Source organism: Hyperolius riggenbachi, chromosome 2, assembly GCF_040937935.1.
Source record: "Hyperolius riggenbachi isolate aHypRig1 chromosome 2, aHypRig1.pri, whole genome shotgun sequence".
Classification (NCBI taxonomy): domain Eukaryota; kingdom Metazoa; phylum Chordata; class Amphibia; order Anura; family Hyperoliidae; genus Hyperolius; species Hyperolius riggenbachi.
Genome location: NC_090647.1, coordinates 459,767,186 through 459,782,777, shown reverse-complemented (window position 1 = coordinate 459,782,777; position 15,592 = coordinate 459,767,186). Strand labels below are relative to the sequence as shown.

Below are 15,592 nucleotides of genomic sequence, written 5' to 3'. Positions count from 1 at the left end.
CATAATTTCACATGAATCTAGGAAATGCATCAATCTTCCTCCAGAGAGCAGATAAGCAGATAATTTTATTTAAATATGCAATTTTGTCTTTCTGGGTTTGCTTAAAGCAGACCCAAACCAAACATTTTTTTAATTCAAAATATTTAGTTGCACCACTCCGACACATACAAAGATAAATGAACACTCCTTCATGCCTATGATCATTTCACTGCATGCTTTTCATCCATCTCTTTTCATAACTAGGGTTATACAGGTGGCAGCCATTAGCAATTCCTCCTTTGCCGGACACCACCTACTCCACCAGTTTGCCGGATTCTGTCCTGGCAATATGAAAGGAAGGGAGGGGTTCCTCCAATAAATGTAAAATATTTTAAATTGGTCATCATGCAGCTGAAGAAAGACTGCTATTTATTATTATAATTTAGAAAATAGATTTTATTTCTGAAATCTTGTATTTTTAATTTGGGTCCACTTTAAAGTCAATGTTACCTGACCTATAAAAACAAAAGTCAGATACTAACCTAAGGAGAGGGAAGGCTCCGAGTCCTAATGAGACTTCCCTCTCCTCTCCCGGTGCCCGGTCCCGCGCAGGATCCCCCGTCGCAGTAGTCGACCAGTTTGGACAAATACTGCCACTTCCGCCGCCGAAGGGAGGTTTCGGAAGTCTTCGGGAGCACTCGGGCTCCTGAAGACGGGCCGCTCCGTACTGCACATTCGCGAGTGCCCTCTATGACGCACTCGCGCAGTATGGAGCCGTCTGTCTTCGGGAGGACTCGGCTCCCGAAGTCCCCCGCGGCGGGGGATTTGACCGGAGGATCCTGAGGGCACCGGGAGTGGAGAGGGAAGGCTCATTAGGACTCAGAGCCTTCCCTCTTCTTAGGTGAGTATCTGACTTTTGTTTTTACATGTCGGGTAACACTGGCTTTAAGGTATTCCCGTTAGAGATGCTTAAATGTTTCTGGAAATTTAAATCAGGCCCTACATCACAGACAACAGTGACTAACACCCTACTCATACACAACCAACCATAACGCGAACCTCATCCAACAGAGATACAAAACTAACCAGAACGTTAACTTCACTCAACAGAGATACACAACCAACCATAACATTAACGTCACCCAACAGAGATATACAACTAACCAGAACGCTAACCTCACCTAACAGAGATACCCAACCAACCAGAATGCTAACTTCACCCAACAGAGATACACAACCAATCATAACACTAACCTCACCCAACAGAGATACACAACCAACCAGAACGCTAACCTCACCCCAACAGAACTCTAAAGTCAGGTTCTGTTATATAACCTCGACTGTCTCTGGACATCCATATGCCTACATGCCCACACATTCCAGCTCAAAGGTTCATGGCCTTGGCCAGGGGCACACAAATGCACATCCTGTGTATTGCGCTTTGTGATATGGGGACTAGCAGTGGCGTAACTACAATTCATGGGGCCCCCAGTAAAACTGTTGATGGGGCCCTTCCAATTTTAACACCCCTTCCCTTGCCCCCCCTTCATGACATTGGGGCCAATCTTTCACGGGTTAGAAAACAAGTGTGACCCATCATGATCTTCACACCCATAACAAGTGTAACCACAAAAACACCGGATCTGAAGTACAGTCTACTGTAATGGAGGAAGGAAGGTTAGTAGTCAGGGTCCCCACAGCTCTGGGCCCCCTGTCTTCGCAGGGGCTTCTCCCCTCTAAGTATGCTGCTGGGGTCTAGCACAGGACTATGCACATGTGCATGGACATGGACTCCTATGCTTTGAGGCAAAAAAAAAAAACTATAGGGAAGAAAGAGAGGGAAAAGGCAGAGAGAAAGAGCAAGATATATAGAGCGGATGATAGAAAGCTGGAGGAAGTAAGAGGGAAAGATGGAGTCAGAGGAGAGGTAGGTAGATGTAGAAAAAAGGAGGAAGCAGGAGAATGAGAAATATGGAGGGAGAAAAAATGAGAGAGGTAGGAGCAGGAGAGAGAGAGCGAGAGAGAGGGAGAAGAAGAGGAAAGGGATGGGGAGAGAGAAATATGGAGGGAGGGAGGAGAGTGGGGAGGGAGGAGAGTGGGGAGGGAAGGAGAGGAGGAGGAGGAAGAGGAAGAGGAGGAGGGAGAGAGAGAGAGAGAGAAAGGGAGAGAGAGAGAGGGAGAGGGAGGGAGGGAGAGGGAGGGAGGGGGAGGGAGGGAGAGGGATAGGGAGGGAGGGAGAGGGATAGGGAGGGAGGGAGGGAGGGGGAGGGAGGGAGAGGGAGGGGGAGGGAGGGAGGGAGGGGGAGGGAGGGAGAGGGAGGGAGCAACAGGCAGAAAGGTCACTATGAAGGGGCACTGATATGTGATTTAACAGAGTTGACATATTGCATATTACAGGTTTGGATAATACATGTTAATAAATTCATAACAATAGTCATGAATATGATTTTCGGTCCAAAACCCACCAAATTTCTCTGAAGAATGTAACAGCAATTAACAAAGTTGTAGGTTTATTGCTGAATGTAGTCAGCCTGCCAGACCAAACAAAGAAAAATCTGAAAAAACTGTTCTTAACTCAGCCCAAAACACACATCACCACTGCTGCAGCAACAAATAGCTAATTTACTGCCATACATTTGCTTGAGATATCAGTTCTGATACACCAATCAACACAAAGCGATCAGCGTTTCACAGCAACACTAATATTCCTTTTGCAAGTCCACTGTTAGATACACGTCACTAAAGCTGGCCATACATCTATAGATTTGGTGGCTGATCGACCATCTGATTCAATAATAATCATCATCAATTCAGATGAAAAATTGGTGCCGCCAAAAGCATGCCCGATCGCCGAATCGACCAATTTCAGCCCAAAATGTGCCGAATGTATTGTTTGAACATGCTGCAAGACGTCAGGCCGACGTGCTCAAACGGGTGTGCGGCGGTAAGGCGTGCAATAATTCTGGACGAATATGCAACGTGCCAGAAAACCATAGCTGCTGTCCCCCCAGTGTACATGAACAACCCCTCCCCCATGTGCCCCTACATTAATACCTTACCTTCCTGACGCTGAGTATGGACTTCTCTTCCAAGTTCGAGCCCCATGTGGTTGCCAGCACATTGCAGCCAGGGGAAGCAAGGCAATGAGGCCGCACCACGGGTCCGATTGCCAAAAAGTGTCATGCTGAAAACGTGTAAGAATCGGTCTGCGCTTTATGACAGCCAACAGATATCTCTCAATGATCTAATCTGATTGTAGAGAGGTCTATTGGTTGACTGGCCTCCAAAATTGGTACAGCCCCAAGTCTGAGTTTACCACACAAATTACTATGAGAAACCATCTACTGATTAATAGCTCATTAGCACTGGGGAAAAAAAGTTGAAGTTCTGCCATCTGAATCAGCAAAACAGATTAATAAATGTATAGAACACATCCATGTCCATGCATTTAAAGCAGCCTTTCTCAACCTTTGTACCCTGGAGGAACCCTGCAAAAATGTTTTGATCGAGGAACCCCTGCATTTATTTTGCAGGAGGCATGGTCTTTAAAAGTACTGTACATTCTGGTATATAAGACTACTTTTTAACCCTTGAAAATCTTCTGAAGCAGCTGGGTCTGTCGGACCCGTCGTTTGAAAAAATATGGCATGTGTACGCGTCTTAAGGTTGACACTAAAAGACATTCAAACAACAAGTTGTTTGATCGGTCTTTTGATCTGGTCCATTGTTCTATCCAGTCCATTGACCAGTCAAACGACATTTAAATTAGCTGTAATTAGCATTTCAAACATTTTATCGTTTGTGTGTACAAGTCTGAACAACTTTTTGTATGACAAACCGTTCAAACGTCCAGTTTGAAAAACAATCAGGCATAAAATCAGGGCGGATCGTTCAGAAACAACCTTATCAGTCCGCCGACAGACTGTACACACGCTGTACTGTCTGCTGAAAACCCGCCCAGCGGGAGGTGACGATGGACCCGTCGTTGCCTTCAGTCAGACGTGTGTACGAGCCTTAACCCCCTTGCCATTCCAATTCTGACGGCAAGGGGGCGGCACAGCACTTTTCAAAAAATATTTTTTTTTTTAAATCATGTAGCGAGCCCAGGGCTCGCTACATGATTTTATTACGGGATATGCACACAGCTAGTAAAGTGCTAGCTGCGTGCAGTAAAAAAAAAATTGTGAAAATCGGCCCAGCGGGGCCAGAGAAACCCTCCTGCGCAGGTTACCCCGAGCTGAGCTCGGGATAACCGGCAAGAAGGTTAAAGGGAACCAGAGAAGAAGCACCCTTGTGTATATATATCAGTAAGAACATTAGTGAAAACACTTACCCTGCTCTCTGTTTTATCCTCACTGCTAAAAGTGTCCGTTATCAGCTGTGATAAGAATCCCGGAATGAGCATTCAGTCTGGCTTTGCAGGGAATAATTACAGCCGAGTCATTATAGCAGAGCCACAAGGGGGCAGGCTTGGGCTTGAATAGACACCAGAGAAGACAGACTCAGCTATAATCTTTCCGTAGCAAAGCTAGACTGAGTGCTCAGTTGGGGATTCTTATCAGAGGTGATAACAGTCAGATTAAACAGAGAACAATGAAACAAAGAGCAGATTAGGTGTTTACTGTCATGTTCCCACTGATTTATAAGGTAAAATACAAGAGGGTGCTTCATCTCTGGTTCTCTTAAGGTCCGTACACACGCCGGACTGGAGGCAACGACGGGTCCGTCGTCACCTACCGCTGGGTGGGCGTTCCAGCGACAGTCCGGCGTGTGTACAGTCTGTCGGCGAACTGATACAGCTGTTTCTGAGCGATCCGCTGGGCGGATGCTACAATGCTGTCATTATGTAAGGGAACTTGAAGGGTTATTGTTTTGTATTTTACAACTCTTCCTGCTGCAACCAAAAAAAAATAAGGCTGTACCTTGGAGATTTTGCTCAGGATGCACTGGAGAGATGGAAGAAGTCAGCAGGTAATCATCCTTTCAGTATCCATACTGTGCCAAGTCACATATCCGAAAGACAGTATAATAATAAATAACACAATATGTAAAACATATGTCTTACTGAAGGACCACTATCGCAAAAAGTTGTAAATTTAAAATACATACATATAAAATGTAGATTTCTCCCACAGTAAAATACACCCCCAAAATGTTCTCCTATGTTTGTCACTTACAATAAACAGCAAATATCACCCATTGGATTGCAGTTGCTCAGTTAAACCTCGCTCTCCCCCCAGTAGCATGCAAATGAGTAGGCAGGCTGGCTGACATCTTTTTATAAATCCTTTCCAGAGAGTGCTTTTGTAATTAACCCCCTTGGTGTTATAATTATTTCTGGATTTTAGGGTCTAAAAGCAGTGCAATTTTTTTGCACTCTTTCAGACCCTAAAACTTGAAAAAAATTCATGCTGCCAGGGAGGTCTGTAGCAGTTTTTTTTTTTTTACAATCACTCACCTCCCTGGCTCCAGCGCTGCAGTTATGCCTCCAACCTTCGGGTGGCGCTGAAACGCTAAAGAGAAATTGCTGGCTGTGGTCATGACGACAGCTGGTGATCTCAGCAGGAGGAAGCAGAGCCCCGGAGGAGAGGAAGAAGAATGGTGGCTGACGACGGGATCCCCCAGGAGGTATGTAAAAACGCCTGCTGCGTGCATTGCTCTGCACACAGCCTCCGGAGGCTACCCTCGAGCAGAGTTTGGGATTAACACTCTGAGCTGCGGTTTTCCGCCCTGACCCTAGCTCTGTATTACCGCCATGGAGGTTAAGGAGATACTGAGGAATCCCCATGAGGAGATGGAATAGTCAGAAATCTGTAAGATCTGTCGGATTTTAACCGACTATTGTTAGTGACTTCAATATAGGAAAAAAAGTAATTTTTAGTGCATTTTGCTCTGGGACCAATATACATCTTACATGTATCCATTTTGGATTTTACAATTTTTCAAGATAGTGACGCTTTAACTGACTCCTATGTAAAGCACAAGTATTAAAAATTGAGGTAGAAGCATACCATTGCGCAAAATTACAACACAAGCAATTCACAAATCCATGAAACATTCCATGTAATAGTCATGGAATGGGTGGGCCCTTCGGTGCCCATTGCCTTGCTTACCAGTGTTTGATGCGAAGCTTGGTCTACAGCAGCTACTGAGCCAGATGTACTGGACTCTATTTCATCTAAAGCAAGCTCTATATTTTCCTAGAGGGGACAGATGAGTGATTAGTATTCATGAGACTAAGATTGAAGTTATGACATCATTAGAGATCAGTCTGTTAGTTAGTCTATACATTGATATGATGGTGCATTGGGTCCCACTTCAACATGCCTGTGTCTGTCTGCTCATTACATGACAGTACGCTACAACCATCTAATGTAATGTGTCAGGTAATGATTTAACCTGCTTATCTCTGCTTGATCTTCTTGGCATTTTCGTTATAGATTTTCACAATCCAATAAAGGAAGACGTGCTCAATTTTTAAGATGAGCTACAAGGAGATTACATTAAAGTGCGTGGCAGTGAGAGTCTAATTGGTCAGTCTAAAAACCACGCAGACGTAATTATACAGGGAAAGTGAGGCATCAACTTGACATCTTCAAACAGGTTGCCGCGGGAACCCCTTGCACCAGATCATCCAACCAATTATGTTTAATTTAAGGTTCATCTATAGCAGTACATCTATCAGAAAGAATATGAAATCACAACTACATAATTAGGTCATCATTAACTAAAAAAACTAATGAGAAATAATTACAAATAGATGGCAAAAAAGGAGACTAAGGGTCTGAAGAGGGATGTACTAAAGATAGCAGACTTAACAAGGGTATTATGAGAACCACGCTGTAGCTAGGAGATGCTAGAATTCCAGCTTCAAAAATGTTCTGGCTCGTTAAATTACAGCAGATAAGTATTCCATAAAAGAAATATATTTCAAGGTAGCACTTTAGAAACCTGAAGAACCAATCTGGATTGTGTATATTTGAAACACAGGACAAGGAAAAACAAAATCATGAACCAGTTAAACATTAGCTGTGTACAAAACAATGCACATTTTAAACAGAAGGAAAACTCAGAAATATTTGAACTTTAAAGTGTACTTGATATGTCGGACAAAAAAAAGATTTGATACTTACCCGGGGGCCCTCACTGTACTCCCCGACTGCGTCTGTTCAGCCGCTATCACACCTAGTAATCTGGCTCAATCGTGCCAGTTGGCTCTTCTGCACATGCGTGGCCCCTCCGTGCATGCGCAAAAGAGTAGACTGCCGCAACGGAGCCAGATTACCGGGAGTGATTGCAGCTGAACGGAGGCACCTGGGAGGACGGCCTGGGGCACAACGCTGCTCATGGACCTGGAGGTAGCCCTAGGTAAGTATCACATCTGTTTAGTCTGACATCTCAGGTTTCCTTTAAAACCGTAAATATTGAAGATCACCAATGACATACAGTAACCATTACATTTAAATGCTATAGGTCATTTTACGTCTGTTAAATTGTATTCTTTTGGTAGACAGCCATATTAATATCACAAAGATGTGAAACAATACATCTGTTTAATTAGCCATACCCTGAATAAAAAGGAAAATGGCAAAAATCAGCCAAGACCCCCAAAACTTTCACTGAGATATGATAAAAGATAAAGTTTCATTTTAAGTTAAAGAGTTCTCTCAGCAGGAATAGGACGACATTTATGGGACATTCTTTAGGCATTTCACTAAAAATATGAGGCATGTAAAGGACATCTCCTGTAAGGCCCAGTGCACACCAAAACCGCTAGCAGATCGTCAAAACGCTAGCGGTTTTGGGAGCAGAGAGCAGATATTTGGCCGTGTGCACACCAAGCGGATTTTGTATGCGATCCACCAGCCGCATCAGCCAGTGAAAACGCTTGGCTATTGTATTTCAATGTGTGGTGCACACCGGCGGTTTGAGTTTTTTTAGCAAACCGCAAACGTGCAGCAGGAGGCGCGTTTACGGCTTGGCAAAAACCTCAAACCGCCGGTGTGCACCATCCCATTGCAATACATTAGCCAAGCATTTTTCCAGGCGGATGCGGCCGGCGGATCGCTCAAAAAACCGCTCGGTGTGCACTGGGCCTAAGTCTGTACATAATGAAAAAAAACCCTCTCTAAAGCAATGTAAAGTGGACTTACACCCAACGACTGATTTCTATCTCCGTAGGCTACAAACCCAACTTATAAATGCACAACACATCTAAAAAGGCATAGCCATAATACTACTCACAAAAGTGGCCATTAACTTGAACCTTTTTTTTTTTTTTTTTTGCCTAGCCTATTACATTAATAGCTATGGTTTGTTTATACTTGTTATACTTGTGTGTCTTTTCCACAGTGGATTATATTGCAGCAAATTGCCCGCACCTTATCTAAATTCCAATTGACTCGTGTGAACAATCCTTAAAGGAAAATTGAAGTGAGAAGAATATGGAGGCTGCCATATTTATTTCCTGTTAAACAATACCAGTTGCCTGGCAGCCCTGCTGATCTATTTGGCTGCAGCATTGCCAGAATTACATCAGAAACAAGCATTCAGCTAATCTAGTCAGATCTGACAATGGCCTCAATTCACTAAGGTTATCTCCTGTCTTTAATAACGCTTCTAGAGTTATCATCATGGTGATAAGGCATGCAGTATTCAGGAAACAATTTATCTCAAGCAAACCTAAAATTAACTCTTTTGTCTTTAATTTAAGGAGAGATTTCTTAAGTTAACTCTTCAATCCTTAAAATAACTCCAGAATTCTAAAGTTAAAGACAGGCTGTTAATTAAGTGCATGTGAAAATAACTACAGAGGAGGTAACGTAAGGACTGAAGAGATAAGATAACTCTCTCACTGTGAAAACTTATCTCTACACCTTAATAAGGCAAGACCGATGTGTAGAGGCAAGTTTTCTCTTGCCTTATTATCTCCAGCATGATCTTAGTGAATTGAGGCTAATGTCAGAAACACCTGATCTGCTGCATGCTTGTTCAGGATCTACGGCTAAATGTATTAAAAGGCAGAAAATCAACAGGACTGCCAAGCAACAGGTATTGCTTAAAAGGAAATAAATATGGCAGCCGCCATATCCTGCTGAGATGCGACAGACATAGGCCTCACATGCAATTCACTTTTTCTCCTTAGTTTTCTCCTAGATCATTTTCAACTTCTTTTTAAAATAACTTTTCAGCACTTTGCAATTGAAAAAGTACCGACACGTACAGTGGAGGAAATAATTATTTGACCCCTTACTGATTTTTTAAGTTTGTCCAATGACAAAGAAATGAAAAGTCTCAGAACAGTATCATTTCAATGGTAGGTTTATTTTAACAGTGGCAGATAGCACATCAAAAGGAAAATCGAAAAAATAACCTTAAATAAAAGATAGCAACTGATTTGCATTTCATTGAGTGAAATAAGTTTTTGAACCCTCTAACGATAAAAGACTTAATACTTAGTGGAAAAACCCTTGTTTGCAAGCACAGAGGTCAAACGTTTCTTGTAATTGATGACCAAGTTTGCACACATTTTAGGAGGAATGTTGGTCCACTCCTCTTTGCAGATCATCTCTAAATCCCTAAGGTTTCGAGGCTGTCTCTGTGCAACTCTGAGCTTGAGCTCCCTCCATAGGTTTTCTCAGGGGCGTAGCAATAGGGGTTGCAGAGGTAGCGACTGCATCGGGGCCCTTGGGCCAGAGGGGCCCCGAAGGGCCCTCCCTCAACTACAGTATTAGCTCTTTATTGGTCCTGTGCTCATATTAATCACTTTTATAGATACTTTGAATAGTAGTAATCATTAACAAGCTATTTCCCATCCCCCTTCTTGCACCTCTGACACTGTAGTTGCCATTGGCAGGTTTTGGTGCGCCATATCAATTGTTATGTATAGAGTGCTTGGGGGGCCCCATTGTAAAACTTGCATCCGGGCCCACAACTCCTTAGTTACGCCACTGGGTTTTCTATTGGATTAAGGTCCGGAGACTGACTAGGCCACTCTATGACCTTAATGTGCTTCTTCTTGAGCCTCTCCTTTGTTGCCTTTGCTGTATGTTTTGGGTCATTGTCGTGCTGGAACACCCATCCAAGACCCATTTTCAGTTTCCTGGCAGAGGGAAGGAGGTTGTCGTTCAGGATTTCACGATACATGGCTCCGTCCATTTTCCCGTTAATGCGATTAAGTAGTCCTGTGCCCATAGCAGAAAAAAAAAACCCAAAGCAAAATGTTTCCACCCCCATGCTTGACGGTGGGGACGGTGTTTTGGGGGTCATAGACAGCATTTTTCTTCCTCCAAACACAGCGAGTTGAGTTAATGCCAAAGAGCTCTATTTTGGTCTCATCAGACCACAGCACCTTCTCCCAGTCACTCACAGAATCATTCAGGTGTTCATTGGCAAACTTCAGACGGGCCTGCACATGTGCCTTCTTGAGCAGGGGGACCTTGCGAGCCCTGCAGGATTTTAATCCATTGCGGTGTAATGTGTTTCCAATGGTTTTCTTGGTGACTGTGGTCCCTGCTAATTTGAGGTCATTCACTAACTCCTCCCGTGTAATTCTAGGATGCTTTTTCACCTTTCTCAGAACCATTGACACCCCACGAGGTGAGATCGTGCGTGGAGCCCCAGAGCGAGGTCGATTGATGGTCATTTTGTGCTCCTTCCATTTTCGAACAATCGCACCAACAGTTGTCACCTTCTCTCCCAGCTTCTTGCTAATGGTTTTGTAGCCCATTCCAGCCTTGTGCAGGTCTACAATTTTGTCTCTGGCATCCTTGGACAGCTCTTTGGTCTTTCCCATGTTGGAGAGTTTGGAGTCTGCTTGATTGATTGATTCTGTGGACAGGTGTCTTTTATACAGGTGACTAGTTAAGACAGGTGTCCTTAAGGGGAAGGTTCAGGGATGCTGTAAAAAAAAATAAAAATCTAAATCCACTTACCTGGGGCTTCCTCCAGCCCGTGGCAGGCAGGAGGTGCCCTCGTCGCGGCTCCGCAGGCTCCCGGTCTCCTCCGGTGGCGCGCCCGACCTGGCCAGGCCGGCTGCCAGGTCGGGCTCTTCTGCGCTCCAATGTGCGGCTCACTGGTGCGCGCTGACGTCATTGGAGGTCCTCCAGGGCTGTTCTGCGCAGGCTCAGTAGTTCTGAGCCTGCGCAGTACAGCCCGGAGGACGTCCGATGACGTCAGCGCGCACCAGTGAGCCGCACATTGGAGCGCAGAAGAGCCCGACCTGGCAGCCGGCCTGGCCAGGTCGGGCGCGCCACCGGAGGAGACCGGGAGCCTGCGGAGCCGCGACGAGGGCACCTCCTGCCTGCCACGGGCTGGAGGAAGCCCCAGGTAAGTGGATTTGGATTTTTATTTTTTTTACAGCATCCCTGAACCTTCCCTTTAATGAGGGTGACTAATTGAGTAGAAGTGTCTAACCACTCTGTGGGAGCCAGAACTCTTAATGGTTGGTAGGGGTTCAAAAACTTATTTCACTCAATGAAATGCAAATCAGTTGCTATCTTTTATTTAAGGTTATTTTTTCGATTTTCCTTTTGATGTGCTATCTGCCACTGTTAAAATAAACCTACCATTGAAATGATACTGTTCTGAGACTTCATTTCTTTGTCATTGGACAAACTTACAAAATCAGTGAGGGGTCAAATAATTATTTCCTCCACTGTAGATGAAACAGCACTATCAAAATTATTTTTGAGTATTTTCTTGCTTGCTGGTGGTTTAAAAAGCACTTTATCTACTAGGTGTGAAAAGATCATCTAGGAGAAAACTCAGGAGAAAAAGTTAATTGCATATGACCCCTAGGCAATTCACTTTTTCTCCTAAGGTGATATTTTTAAACTTAACCATAAAATGCGTTTTAAGGCACCAGAAAGTCGGAAAATACTCAAAACAATTTTACTAGTGCCTTTTTTCACCTACTTTTTGATACTTTTTCAATTGCAAATTGCTGAAAAGTTACCGTATTTTTCGGAATATAAGACGCTCCGGCATATAAGACGCACCTAGGTTTAGGGGGCAAAAATCAGAGAAAAGAAAAAAACTAATCCTAGGTGCGTCTATGGTGCAGGGGCGTCTTATGGACCCTTTCTCCCTAAACTACACTGCCCATCTACACCACACTGGCCTAAGATACACTGCCCATCTATACCACACCACACACTTCACTTCACTTACCCCTGCTGCCCCCACTACACTACACTTCACTAACTAACCCCTGCTGCTGTAACCACCTACTACACTACACTACACTACACTACACTACACTAACCAACCCCTTCTGCCACCACCAAATACACTACACTAGCTAAACCCTGATGAAACATCTCACCTGATCCTGTCGCCACGATCCTCTCCTCCCCCATCTGGCTTTCTTCATCAGAGGGCGCCCATCATTCAGGATGCAGGTCTTCAGGGTCCAAGCTGCGGCACTCCTCTTCAGCTGCAGTCTCCTCTCTTCATCCCAGGACGTCTTGTCATGTATTGTGAACGTCTTCAGAGCCCCAGCTGCCCGCGGTCCTCTTCGCCGCAGTCTTAGCATAGACTGCAGCCTTGCGATATACATGTGCTGCCGCCGCCATCTTTCCTAGTTACGGCGTCCTCACCCGACGTCCTCCCTAGTTACAGCGTCCTTCCCCGACGTCCTCGATAGTTACAGCGTCCTTCCCCGACGTCCTCCCTAGTTACAGTGCCCTCTGCTGGTTGATCTGCGACGCACATGTGCGCGTGACGTCAGAGGCACTGTAACTAGGAAGGACGTCAGGGGAGGACGCTGTAACTAGGGAGGACGTCGGGGAGGACGCTGTAACTAGGGAGGACATCGGGGGAGGACGCCGTAACTAGGAAGGATGGCGGCGGCAGCACATGTATATCGAAAGGCTGCAGTCTATACGAAGACTGCAGTGAAGAGGCGCGCGGGCAGCTGGAGCTCTGAAGACGTTCACAATGAATGACAAGACGTCCTGGGATGAAGAGCGCCAGACGAAGAGGAGAGGATCGCGGCAACAGGAGCCGGTAAGTATATTCCAGGGCCACATTTACCGCATCTTTGGAATATAAGACGCACCCACTTTTCCCCCTCATTTTTGGGGAAGAAAAAGTGCGTCTTATATTCCGAAAAATACGGTACTTTAAATAGAAGATTACAAATTATCTCCTAGGAGAAAACTCGGGAGTCTGGAGAAAAGAGGAATTGCATATGGGCCATAGTGTGAAAGGACTAACAAAAACAGAAGTCGTCACTCATCCTCTCACTCTTCTAAAAAAAACTTTTTACAGTACCTGAAGGCTATGCTAACTGATAATCACTCGATCTACAAAAATGCAAATAAAGGAATGTTTGGCGCATAGCTCCACTTGATCCTGAAGATTGCTCATGTCTTGTGCTGACAGTGTGGACATTAGTAGCTAATAAGGTGAAAGCTGCTAACAGACATACGGTCTGGCCTGATCTGTGCAGGACACCTAAATGTGCACTAAGAGTACCTCCTTATAGCGCTCTAGCTCCTGTGCAAAGGTCTTCTCGTGGAAAAGAGCCTGGAGTCTCTCCTGTGCATAGTTATGGCAAAGTTCCTCGAAGGTAGCAGCTCGGCCCTGTTTCACCAGCTCGGGGTTCTGGAAGCCGGGGGTGTCCACAATCATAATCGAGCAAAGGGAGTGCTGGCTGGATTTCAAGGCTCTGCCAAAACAACAAAAGGAAAAAACGCTCAGTACAGGATTGGAGATGGAATTATAGAAACGGATAAACAGCGTGCAGAGAAGATTCTCAAGCTGGCAGGCGTCCACTGAGGATTTTATCAGCTCGTTTCAGTAAGAAGAGTGAGCATTAGCTGCTGCATATTCATTTATACCACCTATCAACAAAGCTATTAATATCAATAACAAAAAAAAGGCAAACACAAAAACCCCAGAAAGCCCTGAAAATCTCTATTAGAGGAAGGCAATCTGCGGAGCAGAGCACTAAATACACCCGCTGCTCCGCCAGCTAGTAAAAACCTCATCCGGCATTTAAACTGCATATAAAAAAAAGGAAGAGAAGCATGGCTATGAACAGGAGGGCATAAATAACTTTTAGCGAGTGCAGCAGAGTAATGCTACCCTATGCACTGCGGAGGAACCCAAGGGCCATGAATCTCTCCCATAAGCTGTGGAGCCGCAAACCTTCCCTCTCCAGATACAAAGCAAATAATGCGATTTACACAGATTAACCACTGCAGAGAATAGGAGCCGCATCCTCATGTTTGTCTTCACATAAACCAACAAAGACAGAAATATGAAAGCTCCTTCGGAGAACTGCTGGTAGCCTGATTGCAATGGTGATCCTTAACAATAACACTTTCATTCCCACACACGGTACAAGCATGCAGGTTAGGGAAGGAGGGCAGGACACCTGCGTGCCCACCTGTTCTAGGTGAATAGTGTATATACTATTCACCTCCTCAGTGCAAAGATTGACTGTGGAAGAGGAGCGTGTGACGTCACGGGCAGCGAGGTGGATTATCGCCCGGAAAGGAACTAGCTTGAAGTGAGCGCGGGGAAGCCGGAGCGGAATCGGGACGCCGTTACCGCATTCAAGGCAACACCGCTGGGCTATTGAGTCCGATAGGCGCATATACTATCTGGATTACATGAGTGTGCACTCAGCGCAGGGCATTACTCTATATGTAAAAGGTTTTATGCTATGTTCAATTTTTATTTTTTTTAACAGTAAAAATTTATTGAGTTTTGTAAAGTTGAAACAGATAAAGGTACAAAGCAGGAAATACAGCGTACAACATAAAATACATTTGAGCATACTCGTATCAAGATATTGCATAGGGATTGTTATATTAGCTAGCAGTAATATAAATCATAACCATTTCATCTTAGTACCTCTTCACGTATCTAGTTACTGGGCGCTGTTGGTAACCTGCTCTGCGGAGGAGAGACGAGTAGAAAGGTGGGCACGGAAGGCCCATGAGGAGATAAGAGAAAAGGAGAAGGTAAAGAGATAAAGAAAAGAAAGAAGAAAGAAGGAAACTGTCCGCTCCAGACCCGGAGCCCCCCCCCCCCCCCCCCCACCTATTCTAAGATTGGAATAAAGTTTTCATTTGTAGGATCGAGTATCCTGCTTTCCCATATACCCCAAACTTTATTGAATTTCTTGGGACTCTTTCTATTTAGATATGTAGTCCTATACATAGGCAGGTTGCTATTAATGGTTTTCGCCCACGTACCAATGGTAGGGACAGAGTTCTTTTTCCAGAATTTTAAAATTTCCTTCCTAGCATAAAAGCAGAGGATTTTCACCAGGCTTAGTCTATGTGTTGAGAGGGTATTTTTCCCGAGTTTTCCCAATAGGCACATTTCCATGTCCAATGGAAAGGAGGTTTGCAGTAGCATGTTAATAATTGTTAGGACACTACTCCAAAAGGGAACTATTTTGGGGCACAACCAGAAGATGTGTATAAAACTGCCTATTTCTACTGAGCATCTCCAGCAGATGTTTGGGTTATTATTGCTCATTTTATGCAGTCGTTCTGGGGTGAGATAGACTCTATGCAAGAATTTAGTCTGGATGAGCTGATCACTAGCTGCAATTACAGTAGTGGGAAATTCTGTTAGTGTTAAGTCCCAGTCT

At 44.6% G+C, this 15,592-nt stretch overlaps 1 protein-coding gene across 24 annotated transcripts in view; it reads right to left on the bottom strand.

Moving 5' to 3' along the window:
- MYO18A (myosin XVIIIA) overlaps positions 1 to 15,592 on the bottom strand; it is a 488,146-nt gene that overhangs the window by 230,686 nt on the left and 241,868 nt on the right. For all 24 annotated transcript variants that reach the window (XM_068270111.1, XM_068270110.1, XM_068270109.1 and 21 more), the window contains 2 exons: positions 13,459 to 13,651; positions 6,093 to 6,179 (listed from right to left, as the gene is read on the bottom strand). In XM_068270111.1, the coding sequence (XP_068126212.1) occupies positions 6,093 to 6,179; positions 13,459 to 13,651 (280 nt within the window). The remainder of the gene's footprint in view (positions 1 to 6,092; positions 6,180 to 13,458; positions 13,652 to 15,592) is intronic.